Source organism: Coregonus clupeaformis, chromosome 35 (genome assembly GCF_020615455.1).
Source record: "Coregonus clupeaformis isolate EN_2021a chromosome 35, ASM2061545v1, whole genome shotgun sequence".
NCBI classification, from domain to species: domain Eukaryota; kingdom Metazoa; phylum Chordata; class Actinopteri; order Salmoniformes; family Salmonidae; genus Coregonus; species Coregonus clupeaformis.
The window spans coordinates 13,950,608-13,974,285 of NC_059226.1; the positions used below are offsets into that span (position 1 = coordinate 13,950,608).

The 23,678-nt window shown below is 42.3% G+C and overlaps 1 protein-coding gene across 2 annotated transcripts; it reads right to left on the reverse strand.

Moving 5' to 3' along the window:
- Positions 1–537: 537 nt before the first annotated feature.
- On the reverse strand, positions 538–23,593 carry cln3 (CLN3 lysosomal/endosomal transmembrane protein, battenin). Of its 2 annotated transcripts, none has more exons than XM_041862706.2 (15): positions 23,183–23,593; positions 22,989–23,025; positions 15,261–15,357; positions 15,060–15,143; positions 14,888–14,967; positions 14,569–14,654; positions 9,708–9,780; positions 9,420–9,563; positions 7,775–7,950; positions 7,567–7,619; positions 7,166–7,234; positions 6,935–6,990; positions 6,720–6,813; positions 1,347–1,487; positions 538–1,221 (listed from the first exon to the last, which is right to left on the reverse strand). In XM_041862706.2, exons 1-15 carry the CDS (start codon positions 23,235–23,237, stop codon positions 1,105–1,107), a joined length of 1,362 nt encoding a protein of 453 aa, XP_041718640.1. In that variant the 5' UTR covers positions 23,238–23,593; the 3' UTR covers positions 538–1,104. The 2 variants fall into 2 exon arrangements, with proteins under 2 accessions (XP_041718640.1, XP_041718641.1); XM_041862707.2 differs by having other exon boundaries at positions 7,799–7,950; positions 23,183–23,592.
- Positions 23,594–23,678: the final 85 nt, after the last annotated feature.

Sequence of the window (23,678 nt, forward strand, 5' to 3'; positions counted from 1 at the left end):
CGCGCAAATGACATAGCCTGGGATATATATCTGTTTGGGTTCCAATAGTTTTCTGTCTGAGAGTACTTTAGCACCTCAACGTAATTTGCGAACCTGAGTGCACACCGATCCACATTTTGTCTGTTGTGTTTAAAGCTACATTCCTTAATTGAAACAATAACAAAGCGGCCTGGAGAAATGTAACCACGCTCAAATTTATAGACAGTGCTATGGATGCAAGGCCCGACCATCCATGATATCAAAATGATAGTTTTAACCATGTTTTCAGGCTATTCAATGGTTGTTTACATTTACATTGTTTTCAAACATTGGAGTAAAACAAGCCTTTATTTTGGGTTCTGATGGGGTACGACAGTTGAACTACGCTCATGTGGCATTTCTAAGTTATATTGTTCAAGAATCAATGGGTATATATAATTAATTTAAAAGTTTTAAAAAATGGATGTAGCAACTAAGAATTCTAGCTTTAATGATGCAATTGATCTTATTTCAAAACAAAGTATTCCTACAGAGAAGAAACAATAAACCACATTTGAATCAAAATCAAATCTTTAATCACTTGTAGAATCTAAGGTCCGTTTTCAAAAGTTACAATAAAATACAACATTGATCATAAAAGCCCACCACATGTAAACACTGTTAGTAGAGTTAAGTTAGAGCATTCACCATTTTATAACAGTAATTAACAACCCAACAATAGCAGCAAAGACACAAAGTTAGTGGCTGTAGATTTCAGCAGTATACTAGATGTTGGAATGTAGTAAAATATATATTTAAAAAACATTGTGATTGCAGATTTGTATTTACAGTTACAGTTGGCTAGTGACAGTTATCAACTATTTTGAAGTGATATGAAACTTGTACCAGAAAGTACCAGTCATAACAATTTGATTTATAAGTAAATGGAGGAATCTACCACACGCCCAACAAGGTTGCTAAGGTGCAGGAAGATATGTGTCTGAACAGACCTCTGCCAGGAGTCTAATTTAACCGAAAAATTAACACAATAATTATCAGCAATTTCCATCCACTCTTCTTCAGATGTCCAATGAGAAATACTACCTATTTTGCACTTCCCACCAGTCTTTCTTGCTCTACTATCTCTCACAGTGAGCAGAAGTATCTGTGGACTGGGAAAGCTATGAGGCCGGAGATGGCGATGCCCAGACTGTCTCCTACACTGGCTGTTGCCATGGCAAACTCCCTCTGTCTGTCTCCAGTCTGCACGGAGAGAGGGGAAAGGTCAGGGGGGTGGCATGCAAACACACACACAAACATGTCCATTGGCTGACCCTCTAGCTAATGTTATATATTGACAAACACACACACACATACTGGTGACTGACCTCCTTGCTGATGAAGTAGAATGTGTTGACGTATGCAGCTCCTCCCAGCAGCCCCTCGTAGATGACTATCACAAACACCAGCCACGCACTGGGCAGTAACTGGTAGTACACCGACAAGAACAGCAACACCGCGTTCACACACTGAGGGAGACAGAGCAACACCGCGTTCACACACTGAGGGAGACAGAGCAACACCGCGTTCACACACTGAGGTGAGACAGACCAATTCATAAAGCATCTTAGAGTAGGAGTGATCTAGGATACAAAAAAATGACACCGACAGATCCTAGATCAGCACGCCTACACTGAGACGCTTTATGAATAAGGGTACAGAGGTAGTGGTGGGGATGGTGGGGGAGATATCCCAGTTGCTTTAAACGGCAGAATATCTATTGTCAAAATTAATATATTGCCACGGCTGAATTTCTGTAGTCCAATGCTTCCCCTTCTGGCTATTGGGATAAAATCCATAGTGCGGTTTCAAAATATATATGGCAGGGTAAGCGAGCCCGGATAAAATAAAATAAACTTGCAAAGAGGGAAAGACGTAGGAGGACTATCCGTACCAGACTTGAAATTGTATTTCCAGGCACTAGTATTTCGTCCCATCCTAAATTGGGAAACCCAACTACCGAACCATCCAATGCCGGAATTTATAAATAAATTATCTGGGCTCCCAAAAGGACTGATCTCTATAATATAGAAACAACTTTTGGAAAGCTCATATTCTGAGCTAGCCATGAAAAAATGTATGGTCCACAGATCTAATTGATTTGGAACAACCCTTTAAATGGAACAGAATATGGAGAAATATGACTTTGGCATCCTGTAATCTGAACCACCAATTTATACATTTTAAGACTGTTCACAGACTGTATTTAACACCAAGGAAACGTTTTACGATGAAATTGGCCCCAACTCCCAACTGTTCACTGTGTCCCCTAAATCAGGTAGGCACATTCCTCCATATGATGTGGGAGAGCCCTGCTTGTAAATGCTTCTAGGGCTTTGCATCTATTATGTTACTTAACGATGATAGCTCCTTGAATCTCTCAATCAATCAGAGACGATTACTGCTGGCAGGCTGCACTGCCGCAAAAAATATGTTGGATCTTAGATGGCAATCCCCTCACTCTCTCCCAAATCGCCACTGGATACATTTACTATTAGAAGTTATAACATTATAATTATCAACAGCGAGAATGAATGGTGCTAGTCAAGGAACAATTGAGGCCTCGACAAAATATACTTGACTCTGTAAAGAACAATCTCAGCTAAAGCCAAACACATACAAATAAACAATTAATAAAGCCCAAGATACAGTCCTTTCAGAAAGTATACAGTGAGGGGAAAAAGTATTTGATCCCCTGCTGATTTTGTACGTTTGCCCACTGACAAAGAAATGATCAGTCTATAATTTTAATGGTAGGTTTATTTGAACAGTGAGAGACAGAATAACAACAAAAAAATCCAGAAAAACGCATGTCAAAAATGTTAAAAATTGATTTTAATGAGGGAAATAGGTATTTGACCCCTTCTCAATCAGAAAGATTTCTGGCTCCCAGGTGTCTTTTATACAGGTAACGAGCTGAGATTAGGAGTACACTCTTAAAGGGAGTGCTCCTAATCTCTGTTTGTTACCTGTATAAAAAGACACCTGTCCACAGAAGCAATCAATCAATCAGATTCCAAACTCTCCACCATGGCCAAGACCAAAGAGCTCTCCAAGGATGTCAGGGACAAGATTGTAGACCTACACAAGGCTGGAATGGGCTACAAGACCATCGCCAAGCAGCTTGGTGAGAAGGTGACAACAGTTGGTGCAATTATTCGCAAATGGAAGAAACACAAAATAACTGTCAATCTCCCTTGGCCTGGGGCTCCATGCAAGATCTCACCTCGTGGAGTTGCAATGATCATGAGAACGGTGAGGAATCAGCCCAGAACTACACGGGAGGATCTTGTCAATGATCTCAAGGCAGCTGGGACCATAGTCACCAAGAAAACAATTGGTAACACACTACGCAGTGAAGGACTGAAATCCTGCAGCGCCCGCAAGGTCCCCCTGCTCAAGAAAGCACATATACAGGGCCGTCTGAAGTTTGCCAGTAAACATCTGAATGATTCAGAGGAGAACTGGGTGAAAGTGTTGTGGTCAGATGAGACCAAAATCGAGCTCTTTGGCATCAACTCAACTCGCCGTGTTTGGAGGAGGAGGAATGCTGCCTACGACCCCCAAGAACACCATCCCCACCGTCAAACATGGAGGTGGAAATATGCTTTGGGGGTGTTTTTCTGCTAAGGGGACAGGACAACTTCACCGCATCAAAGGGACGATGGACGGGGCCATGTACCGTCAAATCTTGGGTGAGAACCTCCTTCCCTCAGCCAGGGCATTGAAAATGGGTCATGGATGGGTATTGACACTGACACTGCTGGTCCTGCTCACACTGCCCTACCCTATGCTTTGACTTCTTTCTCCCCTCTCTCTCCAGATAAAATCTTGCGACTTGTGACGGCCGGCCGCCCAACAACCTGCCCATTTGACCCTATTCCCTCCTCTCTTCTCCAGACCATCTCTGGTGACCTTCTCCCTTACCTCACCTCGCTCATCAACTCATCCTTGACCGCTGGCTATGTCCCTTCCGTCTTCAAGAGAGCGAGAGTTGCACGCCTTCTCAAAAAACCAACACTCGATCCCTCTGATGTCAACAACTACAGACCAGTATCCCTTCTTTCTTTTCTCTCCAAAACTCTAGAGAGTGCCGTCTTTAGCCAACTCTCTTGCTATCTCTCTCAGAATGACCTTCTTGATCCAAACCAGTCAGGTTTCAAGACCGGTCATTCAACTGAGACTGCTCTTCTCTGTGTCACGGAGGCTCTCTGCACTGCTAAAGCTAACTCTCTCTCCTCTGCTCTTGTCCCTGTCTGCTGCCTTTGATACTGTGAACCATCAGATCCTCCTCGCCGAGCTGGGCATCTCCGGCGTGGCTCACTCTTGGATTGCGTCCTACCTGACCGGTCGCTCCTACCAAGTGGCGTGGCGAGAATCTGTCTCCGCACCACGTGCTCTCACCACTGGTGTTCCCCAGGGCTCAGTTCTAGGCCCTCTCCTATTCTCGCTATACACCAAGTCACTTGGCTCTGTCATATCCTCACATGGCCTCTCCTATCATTGCTACGCAGACGACACACAACTAATCTTCTCCTTTCCCCCTTCTGATAACCAGGTGGCGAATCGCATATATGCATGTCTGGCAGACATATCAGTATGGATGACGGATCACCACCTCAAGCTGAACCTCGGCAAGACGGAGCTGCTCTTCCTCCCCGGGAAGGACTGCCCGTTCCATGATCTCGCCATCACGGTTGACAACTCTGTTGTGTCCTCCTCCCAGAGTGCGAAGAGCCTTGGCGTGACCCTGGACAACACCCTGTCGTTCTCCGCTAACATCAAGGCGGTGACCCGATCCTGTAGGTTCATGCACTACAATCTACAACATTCGGAGAGTACGACCCTGCCTTCCACAGGAATCGGCACAGGTCCTAATCCAGGCACTTGTCATCTCCCGTCTGGATTACTGCAACTCGCTGTTGGCTGGGCTCCCTGCCTGTGCCATTAAACCCCTACAACTCATCCAGAATGCCGCAGCCCGTCTGGTGTTCAACCTTCCCAAGTTCTCTCACGTCACCCCGCTCCTCCGCACACTCCACTGGCTTCCAGTTGAAGCTCGCATCTGCTACCAGACCATGGTGCTTGCCTACGGAGCTGTGAGGGGAACGGCACCTCCGTACCTTCAGGCTCTGATCAGTCCCTACACCCAAACGAGGGCATTGCGTTCATCCACCTCTGGCCTGCTGGCCCCCCTACCTCTGCGGAAGCACAGTTCCCGCTCAGCCCAGTCAAAACTGTTCGCTGCTCTGGCACCCCAATGGTGGAACAAGCTCCCTCACGACACCAGGACAGCGGAGTCACTCAACACCTTCCGGAGACACTTGAAACCCCACCTCTTTAAGGAATACCTGGGATAGGATAAAGTAATCCTCCTACCCCCCCTTACCCAACCCACCCCCAAAAAATAAAAATAAATAACATATTGTAAAGTGGTTATCCCACTGGCTATAAGGTGAATGCACCAATTTGTAAGTCGCTCTGGATAAGAGCGTCTGCTAAATGACGTAAATGTAAATGTATTCCAGCATGACAATGACCCAAAACACATGGCCAAGGCAACAAAGGAGGGGCTCAAGAAGAAGCACATTAAGGTCCTGGAGTGGCCTAGCCAGTCTCCAGACCTTAATCCCATAGAAAATCTGTGGAGGGAGCTGAAGGTTCGAGTTGCCAAACGTCAGCCTCGAAACCTTAATGACTTGGAGAAGATCTGCAAAGAGGAGTGGAACAAAATCCCTCCTGAGATGTGTGCAAACCTGGTGGCCAACTACAAGAAACGTCTGACCTCTGTGATTGCCAACAAGGGTTTTGCCACCAAGTACTAAGACATGTTTTGCAGAGGGGTCAAATACTTATTTCCCTCATTAAAATGCAAATCAATTTATAACATTTTTGACATGCGTTTTTCTGGTTTCTTTTGTTGTTATTCTGTCTCTCACTGTTCAAATAAACCTACCATTAAAATTATAGACTGATCATTTCTTTGTCAGTGGGCAAACGTACAAAATCAGCAGGGGATCAAATACTTTTTTCCCTCACTGTAGGAGGACCTGTTTCAAATTATCACTTTGTTAACCAATCAACACAGAATAAGCCGTATGTGCGCACTCCCTCGGAAATCTAAATATCCTTTCTATTTTATCCAGCTATTTTCAATTATATTCTTCTTACTATAAAATAATATTAAATAACGCCATGGAATTCTAAGAAAATCTTGTCTACTAAATGAATTAGTGTAGCCCACAGCCATATGGAATAGCCAGATCAGGGCCTAACATAAGGATGACTCAGAATATGCTATTATGTTCTTCGGTATAGGCTACATTTTCTTCATATCATAATATTTCTTTAGACCGGTCTAAAATAAAGAATGAATTTATTGTGATGGTGTAGGCTATATTAAATGGATTTATTAGACTTTTTAAATGTAGATGTTCCAAAAGGTCCGCATCAGTGGCTTGTATGCTATGTGTGGAAGACAGGAGATGCTAAACGTTTTTATGTTATTTAAAATGTCTATTACCATGAGACCTGCAGTTATTTGCATGACAGTTACCGGCTAACAACATTTCATGACCGCCACAGCCCTATCCACCACTACCATGATTATATCCATCCTCCAAACCCTTCTGTTCCACAAACATCAAAGGGTAGGGAGTGAATTGGGACCAGCTGATATATCTCATCCATTGTTCACTCACCTGCAGCAGAGAGAGAGCCCAGATTCTACTGATCTTCACACAGCAGAGAGAGGATCGCGAGACCAACACCCCTACCTGGTACAGTGTCTGGTACCTGAATACATACAGATGGGAAGATTGTGAGTTAATAGCTTTACACCACTTAATCATACCATTCCTAATGAGAAATATCGATCTTTATATGGCACTATTTAAGTATTCTGAATGTTACTGACCAGCGATACTGCTCTGCATGGGAGAGATTGAACTTTGGGAAATACAGGAGTTCCAACTGCAAAGGAAGTTGAACAATTAGGAAATGAGTTCTACTACAACAAGAAGTAGGGGGTCATCCATACAAGTTGGGGGCCATCCATACTATACAATGAGAATGGAAGTGATGGTGAGAATATCAACTAGTTGCAGTGACACAATCAGCTGCCAGGGGGCGACAGACGCCCACTCACCAGGCCCTGGTTGATGAAGTACTCCGCGAAGTAGACCACTCCTAACGGAACCACGAACCTCAGCAGACCCTGAGGGGAGGAGGGAGAATTAATATTAGCAGATTGGCAATAATACATATTGTACTGGTGCACATCAAGACTGAGTAAAACTTACTAGGCCAGGGTTAGCCACATTACTTTGCATATGTGAAAATGAAATTAAAGTAAAGCTGTTCTGTATATTTCGCTTAGGGGATTTGAGTGTGTATCGAAAATCATGACTGGGAAATAAGGATATTTATGAGATTTTGGCCTGGTTTACCCTGGCCTGGGCCAACTGAGAGAGTATAACTTTTTACTCTGAAAATGGTACAGACCAACTTTTCTAAAAGCCTATGACTTTAAAGACTTCACAAACTCACTTTAATGACGTGTAGCTTCTCAATAAGTGTCAGTGGTCCAGTGACCTTGTCTTCTGTTATATTCAGAAGGAAGAGAACATGGGCTGTTTGGTTAATCAATGTCCTACAAAATCTTTAACAATTACAATGTAATATTTCACTACTTAAAAATCTTATGTCAAACGTCCATATTACCACATATCACTTTCCTCAAAATTCTTTACCTTACCACATGTTGACACGATAAACACACCTTCAGCACCTTTCTCCCGCTCCTCCTCCTCCTCTTCATCAGAGCCATCCAATAGGGGCCGCCTGCTCTGTGAGTCACCGCCCCTCACAGACTCCGCCTCCCTGCATTTCCACTGTGGGAAAGATGGGGGGAAAACTAGCAGGAAAAAATAGCTGAGGTGAAAGAATGGGAAAGCGGGAGAAAGGAAGAGAGACACAAAAAGGGGGTGAAGGGGTCAGAGAAACAGACAGAAAAGAAGAGACTGATCCTTTCCCACTATCACCTAACAACGACACATTGTTAACTTTACATCACATCAACATCGTTTATGGGACTGACCAGGGGTGAAAGTATACAGAACAAAAATAAACGCAACATGCAACCATTTCAACAATTTTACTGAGTTACAGTTCATATAAGGAAATTAGGCACTAATCTATGGATTTCACATGACTGGGCAGGGGCGCAGCCATAGGTGGGCCTGGGAGGACATAGGCCCACCCACTTGGGAGCCAGGCCCACCCAATGTGTTTTTCCCCACAAAAGGGCTTTATAACAGACAGAAATACTCCTGAGTTTCATCAGCTGTCCGGGTGGCTGGTCTCAGACGATCCCGCAGGTGAAGAAGCCGGATGTGGACGTCCTGGAATGGCATGGTTACACGTGGTCGGCGGTTGTGAGGCTGGTTGGACGTACTGCCAAATTCTCAAAATCAACGTTGGAGGTGGCTTATGGTAGAGAAATGCACATTCAATTCTCTGGCAACAGCTCTGTTGGACATTCCTGCAGTCAGCATACGAATTGCATGCTCCATCAAATCTTGAGACATCTGTGGCATTGTGTTGTGTGACAAAACTGCACATTTTAGAGTGGCCTTTTATAGTCCCCAGCACAAGGTGCACCTGTGTAATGATCATGCTGTTTAATCAGCTTCTTCATATGCGACACCTGCCAGGTGTATGGATTATCTTGGCAAATGAGAAATGCTCACGAACAGGGATGTGAACAAATTTGTGCACAACATTTGAGAGAAATAAGCTTTTTGTGCATATGGTACATTTCTGGGATCTTTTATTTCAGCTCATGAAACATGAGACCAACACATGTTGCGTTTATAGATTTTTTCAATATATAATTAATTTATTCCCGGTATGGGACCTCCTATGTGTGCATGCGCTTGTCAAACAATCACTTCAAAGCCTTTACTAGGCTACCCACGCACGTTCATCCACTCACAAAATATTTCCAGCCTCCAAACAGAGGTGAATGGAAAGAGACATCGGTTACACAAAACACCAAAAAGTGTGATGACATTTGGCGATTGTCATTCGGCCAGACTTTATGCACCCACTGTGTCCGCGCGCGTCTCGGCCACTCATCTTTGCCTTGGCAAAATGTCAGTGTTCTCGTGGAACTACATCAGTTTGGAGCGTAGGCTATACCACCCATTTTCAAGTCCATTTGCTAATTTTTCATGCCTCTAACTTGCGGTAATGATAAATAGTGGTGTAATAGCCTACAGACTAACTTACATTTTGCTTTAATTATTGTGATAGGCTCATACCAGTACAGCGTACCCACACTATTTATTTTTTGCATGGACGCTGTACCAGACCACCTTACTTTCACCCCTGGGACTGACCTGATCACCATGGCAACGGGGACGACCAGCATGATGAGCAGCGTATCCCTGGGCGAGAGGCCAGCCTGCGTGAGAGCAGAGTACAGCAGAGCCCCAGCCACACCTGCTCCACCGGTGCCCGAGCCCCAGCCCCCCAACACATCTCTGAGATAGAAAGAGAGACATGGGGAAAAAAACTATGAGGGAGGTTGAGTGAGAATACCTTTCATGTTCAAAACGAGATGCAAAGTAAACAACTTACTGAACTGTTAGTAAATCTGACCTGCAAAGTAAACAGAGATAGTCTACCTGCTAAAGAAGACAGTGAGAGAGAGGAAGGAGAGCTCTCCCAGTCCAGAGCTCACACTGGCAAAGATCACACCTAGACAGATACACAGTACTTTAATATGGATGCAAATATGTACTCTAATATAAATGCACATAATAATAATAATAGAGCTTCATAAATGAATGGTTAAAATACCTTCACACAGCATTTACAGTAAGGGTGAAACAATTGTAATACAGTGCCTTATGAAACCTCTTTAAGGAATACCTGGGATAGGATAAAGTAATCCTTCTACCCCCCTTACCCCCCCCCCCAAAAAAAAAAAAAAAAAAAAAAGGAAAATTGTAAAGTGGTTGTCCCACTGGCTATCATAAGGTGAATTAACCAATTTGTAAGTCGCTCTGGATAAGAGCGTCTGCTAAATGACGTAAATGTAAAAAGTATTCATACCCCTTGAATAATGCCACCTTTTGTTGTGTTACAGCCTGAATTCAAAATGGATTCAATTGATTTTTTTATCTCACCCATTTACACACAATACACAATAATTACAAACTGAAAACATGTTTTTAGAAATGTTTGCTAATTTATTGAAAATGAAATACATAATTTCATTTTCCTCTAGGATTTTGCCTGTGCTCAGCTCCATTCAGTTTATTTTTTATCCTAAAGAACTGCCCAGTCCTTAACGATTACAAGCATACCCATAGCATGATGCAGCCAACACTATAAAATATGGAAAGAGGTACTCCGTAATGTGTTGTAATGGATTTGCCCCAAACATAATACTTTGTATTTAGGACAAACATGTAATTGCTTAGCCAATTTTTTTGCAGTATTACTTTAGTGCCTTGTTGCAAACTGGATGCATGTTTTGGAATATTTGTATTCTGTACAGGCTTCCTTATTTTCACTCTGTCAATTAGGTTAGTATTGTGGAGTAACTACAATGTTGTTGATCCATCCTCAGTTTTCTCCTATCACAGCCATTAAACTCTGTTTTAAAGTCACCATTGGCCTCATGGTGAAATCCCTGAGTGGTTTCCGTATTCTCCAGCAACTGAGTTAGGAAGGTTGTCTGTATCTTTGTAGTGACTGGGTGTATTGATACACCATCCGAAGTGTAATGAATAACTTCACCATGCTCAAAGGGATATTCAATGTCTGCTTTTATTTATTTTTACTCATCTACCGATAGGTGCTCTTCTTTGCGAGGCTTTGGAAAACCTCCCAGGTCTTTGTGTTTGAATCAGTGTTTGAAATGCACTGCTTGACTGAGGGATCGTACAATTATCTGTACGTGCGGGGTACAGAGATGAGATAGTCATTAAAACATCATGTTAAATACTATTATTGCACACAGTGAGTCAATGCAACTTATTAAGCAAATGTTTACTCCTGAACTTAATTAGGCTTGCCATAACAAAGGGGTTGAATACTTATTGACTCAAGACATTTCAGATTTTAATTTGTTATTAATTTATAAGACTTTCAAAAAACATAATTCCACTTTGACATTATGGTGTATTGTTTGTAGGCCAGTGACAAAAAATCTCAATTTCATCCATTTTACATTCAGGCTGCAACACAACAAAATGGAAAAAGTCAAGGGATGTGAATACTTTCTGAAGGCACTGTAAGTCCCGACTTTACTTTCTTGTGAGTTTAAAGGGTCTATCTGGGATTGGTACATTCTTTTCAAAACGATATACAGTGCATTCGGAAAGTATTCAGACCCCTTAACTTTTTCCACATTTTGTTACAGCCTTATTCTAAAATTGATTAAATTGTTTTTTCCCCTCATCAATCTACACACAATACCCCATAATGACAAAGCAAAAACAGGTTTTTTGAAATTCTTGCAAATATACAGTACCAGTAAAAAGTTTGGACACACCTACTCATTCAAGGGTTTTTCTTTATTTTTACTATTTTCGACATTGTAGAATAATAGTGAAGACATCAAAACTATGAAATAACACATATGGAATCATGTAGTAACCAAAGAATGTTATATACAGTGGGGGAAAAAAGTATTTAGTCAGCCACCAATTGTGCAAGTTCTCCCACTTAAAAAGATGAGAGAGGCCTGTAATTTTCATCATAGGTACACGTCAACTATGACATACAAAATGAGATTTTTTTTTCCAGAAAATCACATTGTAGGATTTTTTATGAATTTATTTGCAAATGATGGTGGAAAATAAGTATTTGGTCAATAACAAAAGTTTCTCAATACTTTGTTATATACCCTTTGTTGGCAATGACACAGGTCAAATATTTTCTGTAAGTCTTCACAAGGTTTTCACACACTCATGGCCCATTCCTCCATGCAGATCTCCTCTAGAGCAGTGATGTTTTGGGGCTGTCGCTGGGCAACACAGACTTTCAACTCCCTCCAAAGATTTTCTATGGGGTTGAGATCTGGAGACTGGCTAGGCCACTCCAGGACCTTGAATGCATCTTACGAAGCCACTCCTTCGTTGCCCGGGCGGTGTGTTTGGGATCATTGTCATGCTGAAAGACCCAGCCACGTTTCATCTTCAATGCCCTTGCTGATGGAAGGAGGTTTTCACTCAAAATCTCACGATACATGGCCCCATTCATTCTTTCCTTTACACGGATCAGTCGTCCTGGTCCCTTTGCAGAAAAACAGCCCCAAAGCATGATGTTTCCACCCCCATGCTTCACAGTAGGTATGGTGTTCTTTGGATGCAACTCAGCATTCTTTGTCCTCCAAACACGACGAGTTGAGTTTTTACCAAAAAGTTCTATTTTGGTTTCATCTGACCATATGACATTCTCCCAATCCTCTTCTGGATCATCCAAATGCACTCTAGCAAACTTCAGACGGGCCTGGACATGTACTGGCTTAAGCAGGGGGACACAGGATTTGAGTCCCTGGCGGCGTAGTGTGTTACTGATGGTAGGCTTTGTTACTTTGGTCCCAGCTCTCTGCAGGTCATTCACTAGGTCCCCCCGTGTGGTTCTGGGATTTTTGCTCACCGTTCTTGTGATCATTTTGACCCCACGGGAGCCCCAGATCGAGGGAGATTATCAGTGGTCTTGTATGTCTTCCATTTCCTAATAATTGCTCCCACAGTTGATTTCTTCAAACCAAGCTGCTTACCTATTGCAGATCCAGTCTTCCCAGCCTGGTGCAGGTCTACAATTTTGTTTCTGGTGTCCTTTGACAGCTCTTTGGTCTTGGCCATAGTGGAGTTTGGGGTGTGACTGTTTGAGGTTGTGGACAGGTGTCTTTTATACTGATAACAAGTTCAAACAGGTGCCATTAATACAGGTAACGAGTGGAGGACAGAGGAGCCTCTTAAAGAAGAAGTTACAGGTCTGTGAGAGCCAGAAATCTTGCTTGTTTGTAGGTGACCAAATACTTATTTTCCACCATAATTTGCAAATAAATTCATTAAAAATCCTACAATGTGATTTTCCGGATTTTTTTCCCTCAATTTGTCTGTCATAGTTGACGTGTACCTATGATGAAAATTACAGGCCTCTGTCATCTTTTTAAGTGGGAGAACTTGCACAATTGGTGGCTGACTAAATACTTTTTTTCCCCACAGTATATGGGGGATGATGCAACCATCCCAGCTCTACAGATTTTGCTGCAACGAGACAGAATCATTAGATTTTTTGTTTTGCTACTGTCCATATGTAGCTTGTTTTTGGTCGTAGGTTCAGGAATGGCTGAAGAATTGCAACATTTACCTGAAGCTAACTCCGCAAATAGCACTGCTGGGTGATTTGAAAAGTCATAGTCAATCAATCAATAATATAATAATACTCTTAGCAAAAATGTTTATCTTTAATTTACAATCTTTAGGAACTATGAGAATAGAAAGGTTCAGAACTTTTGGGAAACACCACAGCGCAGTTGAAAAATATATGGCAAATAGAAATCAAAACTGGATGGTGTTCATAGATAAATGGGAGGGGTTGAGGGTAGCTGAAGGATGGGACTAAAAACAAACAAAAGATAACTATTGTAAAATATACTGTGTACGTAAAATGTATATAATATGTACAATATAAGCTGGAAGTAGAAGACTAAGTGTTGTTGTCCATTAGTTTACTCCAATTAGGGGAGAGGTGGTAGGGTTAGGGGAAAACAATAAAGGAACATTTTTTTTTTTTAAGAATTCTTATATTATATATATATATTTACAAAAAATATATATACTGGGGATTGGAAATGATGCAGACAATTACATTGATGGAAGCCACAACATATCTGCAATATTAAAGCTTATCTACCCCTAAAAAAAATATTTTACAAATATTGGCTCAGCGGTGTGAATACTTATGTAAATGTCATATTTCTGTATTTAATTTTCAATAAATTAGCAGACATTTCGAAAAACATGTTTTCACTTTGTCATTATGGGGTATTGTGTGGAGATGGGTGAGAGAAAAAATAGAATTAATCAATTTTGAATTCAGGCTGTAACACAACAAAATGTGGAAAAAGCCAAGGGGTATGAATACATTCTGAAGGCACTGTATAATTTTTGATCTCATGGATTCACATCTGTCTATGAATTTGAGTGTTTACATTTCTCCAGCCCCATTCCTCAGCTGTGTACCAAAACAAGTGGCGAGGTGGCTGCTTTGTTGTTTTTTTCGAATCCCGGATTTACCCTTTAATATACACATCAGCTAAATCAGCTATTAACAGAACTGCTGACTGGCTGATAGATGTGTCCCCATGGTTACTATATCAGTGAGATAGTGTCTGGTTTCAGGGGAAATGTCAGAGCTGCAATGTTCTAGGAACTAAAATAGTGATCAATGATCTTATCATTTTTCAAATGTTGCCATCCCCATGCACAAACATAGGCCTACACACACACACACACACATTACCCAATGTGCTCATCCACACGGTAGAAGAGAAGGACACCACAAGGAAGCTTGCAATCGCTGTTGCAACGCATACCAACACTCGGAAACTGTGGACAAAAACACAACCTTTGCAAAATGTGCGCTCAAATTGTCAAACCTTTGCAAACTCAAGCAAACTGGTAATACAAGATAATATTGTTCCTGTATTATGTTATGATTAGCAAAAGCTAAGATTCGGCCATTGACAACTTTTTATTCCAATGTTAATTTACTTTTTTTTAAAGAATCACTGAGTCTTATTCAAAGACAACTGGGAAAGCACTATCTGCCCTTCTCTTACCCATAAGGGAGTTTGTGGATGAAGAATGGAGCAGAGAGCTTGATGAGGAGAGTGGGAAGGATATCAGCCAACAACACAGCCTTGGAGAGGGGGACAGAAAGGTCACACACTGAGGTTAACCAGGCAGGATCACACACACACACTTTCACAGTTGCAGTGCATCTCTATTCACCGCGGTAGAAACAGGGTTGCAGTCGTAGCTACTTCTGTTTCCACCGTTTCCACCTTCAACGTGCAAGGCAACTGTGGCAGGGGTCTGAAAAAGGAGGAAATGGAGAGAGAAAGAATGAAAGAATATTGCCAATATAGTACTTTGACACTAACAATAGCTACAAATGTTATGGTGATACTGCATTCTACAATACATTCTTACAGGTGATGTGGAGTTGTGAGACCCTTGTTGTTTTAAGATGTCATGGGCCGCACTCAGCATCACCACGTACGCAAAGTTATTGCACAACCCCAGCAACCTGAAGACAAGGATCAGGAGGAGGGGGGCATGCAGAGATTATGATAAGTGTCAGTGGGCCATTGAATGATAACAAGTTCACTTGAGGCTATGCAATGATATTGTAGGGCAAACTGAGGATAAGATGTAGCCAGCAGATCCGACCCATTTGCTTACAGCTGCACTAGGGTCAGACAGCCTTCCTGTGTAGATTAAGACGCAGCGGAGCCGGCGCAAGATATGGCTTGGAAAACGTACCTCAATCCAGGGATGAGAAATGCGTTGTACTCCGAATTGTTCCATTATCCCAACTGTTACACCGAGAAAATTGAACGACTGCTAGTTTTTAAGTAAACTGACGTTTTCGTCCTCATGATAGCTAGCAGAAGCCACAGCAGGCATTTTGGAATGGCAGTGTCAGCCAATCAGTTCTCTTTGTTGATCAACGCGTCGTGCCATTCCATAACGGCTGCTGTGGCTACACGCATACTTATCACTGGGGCCAGACAGAATCTACAAGTAGTGGTTTAGTCAGTCTTTACAACATACAGTGCCTTCAGAAAATATTCACACCCTTGACTTTCTTCAAATTTTGTTGTGTTACAAAGTGGGATTAAAATGTATTTAATTGTCCTTTTTTGTCAACCATCTACACAAACTATTCTGTAATGTCAAAGTGAGAAAAAAATTCTAACATTTGTAAAAAAAAATAATACATAATTAAAAAGAAAATACTAATATAAACTACATGACCAAAAGTATGCAAACACCTGCTCGTCGAACATCTCATTTGAAAAATCCTGGGCATTAATATGGAGTTGGTCCCCCCTTTGCTGCTATAACAGCCTCCACTCTTCTGGGAAGGCTTTCCACTAGATGTTGGAACATTGCTGCGGGGACTTGCTTCCATTCAGCCACAAGAGCATTAGTGAGGTCAGGCACTGACGTTGGGCGATTAGGCCTGGCTCGCAGTCGGCGTTACAATTAATCCAAGGTGTTCGATGGGGCTGAGGTCAGGGCTCGGTGCAGGCCAGTCAGGATCTTCCACACCGATCTCGACAAACCATTTCTGTATGGACCTTGCTTTGCGCACGGGGGCATTGTCACGTTGAAACAGGAAAGGGCCTTGCCCAAACTGTTGCCACAAAGTTGGAAGCACAGAATCGTCTAGAATGTCATTGTATGCTGTAGCGTTACGATTTCTCTTCACTGGAACTAAGGGGCCTAGCCTGAACCATGAAAAACAGCCCCAGACCATTATTCTGATACTGTGAACCATCAGATCCTCCTCTCCACCCTCTCCGAGCTGGACATCTCCGGCGCGGCTCACTCTTGGATTGCGTCCTACCTGACCGGTCGCTCCTACCAAGTGGCGTGGCGAGAAGCTGTCTCCGCACCACATGCTCTCACCACTGGTGTCCCCCAGGGCTCAGATCTAGGCCCTCTCCTATTCTCGCTATACACCAAGTCACTTGGCTCTGTCATATCCTCACATGGCCTCTCCTATCATTGCTACGCTGACGACACACAACTAATCTTCTCCTTAAGTAATCCTTCTACCCCCCCCCCCCAAAAAAAAATGACGTAAATGTAAAAATGTAAATTCGTCCTCCACCAAACTTTACAGTTGGCACTATGTATTGGGGCAGGTAGCATTCTCCTGGCATCCCCCAAACCCAGATTTGTCAGTCGGACTGCCAGATTGTCAAGCGTGATTCATCAATCCAGAGTCCAATGACGGCGAGCTTTACACCACTCCAGCCGACGCTTGGCATTGCGCATGGTGATCTTGGCTTGTGTGAGGCTGCTCGGCCATGGAAACCTATTTCATGAAGCTCTCGATGAACAGTTCTTGTGCGGATGTTGCTTCCAGAGGCAGTTGGAACTCAGTAATGATTGTTGCAACCGTGGACATTTTTACGAGCTTCAGCACTCGGCGGTCCAGTTCTGTGAGCTTGTGTGACCTACCACTTCGCGGCTGAGCCGTTGTTGCTCCTAGACGTTTCCACTTCACAATAACAGCACTTACAGTTGACCGGGGCAGATCTAGCAGGGTAGACATTTTACGAACTGACTTGTTGGAAAGGTGGCATCCTATGACATTGCCACGTTGAAAGTCACTGAGCTCTTCAGTTAGGCCATTCTACTGCCAATGTGGCTGAATTAGCCGAATCCACTAATTTGAAGGGGTGTCTACATATTTTTGCATACATTGTGTATCTTGATTAGATACAGTGGGGAGAACAAGTATTTGATACACTGCCGATTTTGCAGGTTTTCCTACTTACAAAGCATGTAGAGGTCTGTAATTTTTATCATAGGTACACTTCAACTGTGAGAGACGGAATCTAAAACAAAAATCCAGAAAATCAAATTGTATGATTTTTAAGTAATTAATTTGCATTTTATTGCATGACATAAGTATTTGATCACCTACCAACCAGTAAGAATTATGGCTCTCACAGACCTGTTAGTTTTTCTTTAAGAAGCCCTCCTGTTCTCCACTCATTACCTGTATTAACTGCACCTGTTTGAACTCGTTACCTGTATAAAAGACACCTGTCCACACACTCAATCAAACAGACTCCAACCTCTCCACAATGGCCAAGACCAGAGAGCTGTGTAAGGACATCAGGGATAAAATTGTAGACCTGCACAAGGCTGGGATGGGCTACAGGACAATAGGCAAGCAGCTTGGTGAGAAGGCAACAACTGTTGGCGCAATTATTAGAAAATGGATGAAGTTCAAGATGACGGTCAATCACCCTCGGTCTGGGGCTCCATGCAAGATCTCACCTCATGGGGCATCAATGATCATGAGGAAGGTGAGGGATCAGCCCAGAACTACACGGCAGCACCTGGTCAATGACCTGAAGAGAGCTGGGACCACAGTCTCAAAGAAAACCATTAGTAACACACTACGCCGTCATGGATTAAAATCCTGCAGCGCACGCAAGATCCCCCTGCTCAAGCCAGCGCATGTCCAGGCCTGTCTGAAGTTTGCCAATGACCATCTGGATGATCCAGAGGAGGAATGGGAGAAGGTCATGTGGTCTGATGAGACAAAAATTGAGCTTTTTGGTCTAAACTCCACTCGCCATGTTTGGAGGAAGAAGAAGGATGAGTACAACCGCAAGAACACCATCCCAACCGTGAAGCATGGAGGTGGAAACATCATTCTTTGGGGATGCTTTTCTGCAAAGGGGACAGGACGACTGCACCGTATTGAGGGGAGGATGGATGCGGCCATGTATCACGAGATCTTGGCCAACAACCTCCTTCCCTCAGTAAGAGCATTGAAGATGGGTCGTGGCTGGGTCTTCCAGCATGACAACAACCCAAAACACACAGCCAGGGCAACTAAGGAGTGGCTCCGTAAGAAGCATCTCAAGGTCCTGGAGTGGCCTAGCCAGTCTCCAGACCTGAACCCAATAGAAAATCTTTGGAGGAAGCTGAAAGTCCGTATTGCCCAGCGACAGCCCCGAAACCTGAAGGATCTGGAGAAGGTCTGTATGGAGGAGTGGGCCAAAATCCCTGCTGCAGTGTGTGCAAACCTGGTCAAGACCTACAGGAAACGTATGATCTCTGTAATTGCAAACAAAGGTTTCTGTACCAAATATTAAGTTCTGCTTTTCTGATGTATCAAATACTTATGTCATGCAATAAAATGCAAATTAATTACTTAAATATCATACGATGTGATTTTCTGGATTTTTGTTTTAGATTCCGTCTCTCACAGTGGACGTGTACCTATGATAAAAAATTACAGACCTCTACATGCTTTGTAAGTAGGAAAACCTGCAAAATCGGCAGTGTATCAAATACTTGTTCTCCCCACTGTAAGTATTCAACCCCCTGAGTCAATACATGTTAGAATCACCTTTGGCAGCCATTACAGCTGAGTCTTTCTGGGTAAGTCTCTAAGAGCTTTCGACACCTGGATTGTGCAATATTTGCCCATGATTCTTCAAGCTCTGTCAAATTGGTTGTTGATCATTGCTAGACAGCCATTTTCAGGTCTTGCCATATATTTTCAAGCAGATCTAAGTCAAAACTGTAACTCTGCCACTCAGGAACATTCACTATCATCTTGGGTAAACAACTCCAGTGTAGATTTCGCCTTGTGTTTTAGGTTATTGTCCTGCTGAAAGGTGAATTCATCTCCCAGTGTCTGGTGGAAAGCAGACAACCAGATTTTCCGTTAGGAATGTAGCTAAGCCCAAGCAAAATCCTTTATTTTTGATCCTGAAAAACTCCCCAGTCCTTAATGATTACAAGCATACCCATAACATGATGCAGCCACCACTATGCTTGAAAATATGGAGAGTGGTACTCAGTAATGTGTTGTATTGGATTGGCCTCAAACATAACACTTTGTATTCTGGACAAAAGTTAATGGCTTTGCCAAATTTTTTGCAGTATTACTTTAGTGCCTTGTTGAAAACAGAATGCATGTTTAGGAATATTTGTATTCTTTACAGGCTTCCTTATTTTCACTCTGTCAATTAGGTTAGTATTGTGGAGTAACTACAATGTTGTTGATCCATCCTCAGTTTTCTCCTATCACAGCCATTATACTCTGTAACTGTTTTAAAGTTACCATTGGTCTCATGGTGAAACCCCTGAGTGGATTCCTTCCTCTCCGGCAACTGAGTTAGGAAGGATGCCTATATCTTTGTAGTGACTGGGTGTATTGATCCACCATCCAAAGTGTAATTAATACCTTCACCATGCTCAAAGGGATATTCAAAGGGATATAAAATGTAAATGTAAATGTATATTCAATGTCTGCTTTTTAAATTTTTATCCATCTAAGAATAGAAGCCCTTTTTTGCATGGCATTGGAAAACCTCCCTGGTTTTTGTGGTTGAATCTGTGTTTGAAATGCACTGCTCAACTGAGGAATCTTACAATTATCTTTATGTGTGGGGTACAGAGATTATGTAGTCATTGAGAAATATAATGTTAAACACTATTATAGCACACAGAGTGAGTCCATTCAACTTATTATGTGACTTGTTAAGCAAATGTTTACTCCTGAATTTATTTAGGCTTGCCATAACAAAGAGGTTGAATACTTATTGACTCAAGACAATTCAGCTTTTCATTTTTAATTAATTTGTAAACATTTCGAAAAACATAATTCCACTTTGACATTGAGGTATTATGTGTAGGCCAGTGACAAAAAATCTAAATATAATCAAATTAAATTCAGGCAGTAATAACAAAATGTGGAAAAAGTCAAGTTGTGTGAATACTTTCTGAAGGCACTGTAGCTAGCCTGCCCTATTCCATTAATAACATTGAGTACTTTACATGCACGCTAATAATTTGATATTAACCGATTATGTCAGAAGGCTGAGTATGGCATTAGTCATGTAAACACCTTACTCTGCTTCTTTTTATCGGCGTAAGGTCATAATCGAAGTAAGCATACGCGGATTAAAACACCTAGTTTTCCTAGTAAAAAAAAAAGGTATAATCTTCGTAAATGATATCATCGGTAGGACTGGTGGACTTATGTCGCATATGCAGCTAACAAAAACATATGGAAATGTCTGCTCTACCCAAAATTACAACCAAATAATTGCAGCATTACCGCAAAAATGGAAGAGGAAAGTGGAAGGGGGAAAAAGTAAGGAACTTGTCTGTCATTTAAAAGTGTCCCATACAATAAGGTCCCTGTACCTTTGTTATGTTGGAAAAAATCTGTTATAAATTCACGTGGAAATTCAGTAAGAGTAATATATATGCCAATTATACAGTGGGGAGAACAAGTATTTGATAACCTGCAAAATCGTCAGTGTTTCCTACTTACAAAGCATGTAGAGGTCTGTAATTTTTATCATATGTACACTTCAACTGTGAGAGACGGAATCTAAAACAAAAATCCAGAAAATCACATTGTATGATTTTTAAGTAATTAATTTGCATTTTATTGCATGACATAAGTATTTGATAATCTACCAACCAGTAAGAATTCCAGCTCTCACAGACCTGTTAGTTTTTCTTTAAGAAGCCCTCCTGTTCTCCACTCATTACCTGTATTAACTGCACCTGTTTGAACTCGTTACCTGTATAAAAGACACCTGTCCACACACTCAATCAAACAGACTCCAACCTCTCCACAATGGCCAAGACCAGAGAGCTGTGTAAGGACATCAGGGATAAAATTGTAGACCTGCACAAGGCTGGGATGGGCTACAGGACAATAGGCAAGCAGCTTGGTGAGAAGGCAACAACTGTTGGCGCAATTATTAGAAAATGGAAGAAGTTCAGGATGACGGTCAATCACCCTCGGTCTGGGGCTCCATGCAACGGGCGGCAGGTAGCTTAGTGGTTAAGAGCATTGTGGCAGTAACCGAAAGGTCGCTGGTTCTAATCCCTGAGCCGACTAGGTGAAAAATCTGTCGATGTGCCCTTGAGCAAGGCACTTAACCCTAATTGCTCATGTAAGTCGCTCTGGATAAGAGCGTCTGCTAAATGACTAAAATGTCAATGTAAATGTAAATCTCACCTCGTGGGGCATCAATGATCATGAGGAAGGTGAGGGATCAGCCCAGAACTACACGACAGGACCTGGTCAATGACCTGAAGAGAGCTGGGACCACAGTCTCAAAGAAAACCATTACTAACACACTACGCCGTCATGGATTAAAATCCTGCAGCGCACGCAAGGTCCCCCTGCTCAAGCCAGCGCATGTCCAGGCCTGTCTGAAGTTTGCCAATGACCATCTGGATGATCCAGAGGAGGAATGGGAGAAGGTAATGTGGTCTGATGAGACAAAAATAGAGCTTTTTGGTCTAAACTCCACGCGCCGTGTTTGGAGGAAGAAGAAGGATGAGTACAACCCCAAGAACACCATCCCAACCGTGAAGCATGGAGGTGGAAACATCATTCTTTGGGGATGCTTTTCTGCAAAGGGGACAGGACGACTGCACCGTATTGAGGGGAGGATGGATGGGGCCATGTAAGAGCATTGAAGATGGATCGTGGCTGGGTCTTCCAGCATGACAACGAACCCAATAGAAAATCTTTGGAGGGAGCTGAAAGTCTGTATTGCCTAGCGACAGCCCCGAAACCTGGAGGATCTGGAGAAGGTCTGTATGGAGGAGTGGGCCAAAATCCCTGCTGCAGTGTGTGCAAACCTGGTCAAGACCTACAGGAAACGTATGATCTCTGTAATTGCAAACAAAGGTTTCTGTACCAAATATTAAGTTCTGCTTTTCTGATGTATCAAATACTTATGTCATGCAATAAAATGCAAATTAATTACTTAAAAATCATACAATTTGATTTTCTGGATTTTTGTTTTAGATTCCGTCTCTCACAGTTGAAGTGTACCTATGATAAAAATTACAGACCTCTACATGCTTTGTAAGTAGGAAAACCTGCAAAATCGGCAGTGTATCAAATACTTGTTCTCCCCACTGTATGATGGTCCAACCGCATTCTGTCCCCTATCAACACTTTTTAAACTTTTGGTGCCAATGAGAATGACATAAGAAAGAAGTCAAGACGACTAGCTTGACTGAGTCTCCACCATGAGGTTTGATTCAAATACATTTAAATAAATCAAATACTGGTAGCTAGGCTTATTTCTGATTTCACATCACATTCACCATAGAACATAATCTCAAAACTAAACTCACCAAAAACCACTCCAATTTCTCCAGCGCGAGCCATGGCCTACAGACAGACAGTACAGAGACATGGCAATGGTGTTAATAAAAATAACCAAATTAAATATAAATACCTAAATAGCCTGCTAGCTAGCCAGCCACACAGCAGTGTGATCTCTGTCTGGTCGGTGTAACAAATCATAACACTGTGACACACGACTTACCCTCACTGTCAGATGGCATATATGGGTCTGCATTGACGCTGACTGCTTGGTCCATGATTAAATGCGAATTAAAACGAATTAAATATTAAATTAAACAGCAGCTACATAACCAGCTAACAGCTCTTACCCAGCTGTCAAATTAGCTAGCAATCTAGGTAGCTAGCTACTTCCTCAATGTTTATCTTGTGGTGTTCCGCAGATTTCCATACGTCACAGATTTGACAGCATTTTTAACAGAACTTCAGACAGACAGGCGAATGTTATAGCTAACTGACTAGCACTAATTTAAAACGTTTTTCTTATCGCTTTCATTTTTGTTCATAGGTGTTTACTGCATTGCAACTTCGGACCGATTCAAGGCAAACAACAAAACATCGCGTGTAGCAGCGAAATATCCCCCCTTGAAAATACTACTGCACACTGGTTCCACATGTTGCAAATAGAGTACCACAGTAATGGTCATAATACCCATAAAACCTGGAGGTCAAACAGGGAA

Bases quoted from the DNA above. Each gene is read 5' to 3' on its own strand.
- cln3 (XM_041862706.2), bottom strand. From the start codon at position 23,237: ATGGACCAAGCAGTCAGCGTCAATGCAGACCCATATATGCCATCTGAC. The intron at 14,968-15,059 runs GTGAATAGAGAT...CCCCTCTCCAAG, and splicing joins GCAACCCTGTTTCTACCGCG to GCTGTGTTGTTGGCTGATAT. The intron at 14,655-14,887 runs GTAAGAGAAGGG...TTTTGTCCACAG, and splicing joins ATCCACAAACTCCCTTATGG to TTTCCGAGTGTTGGTATGCG.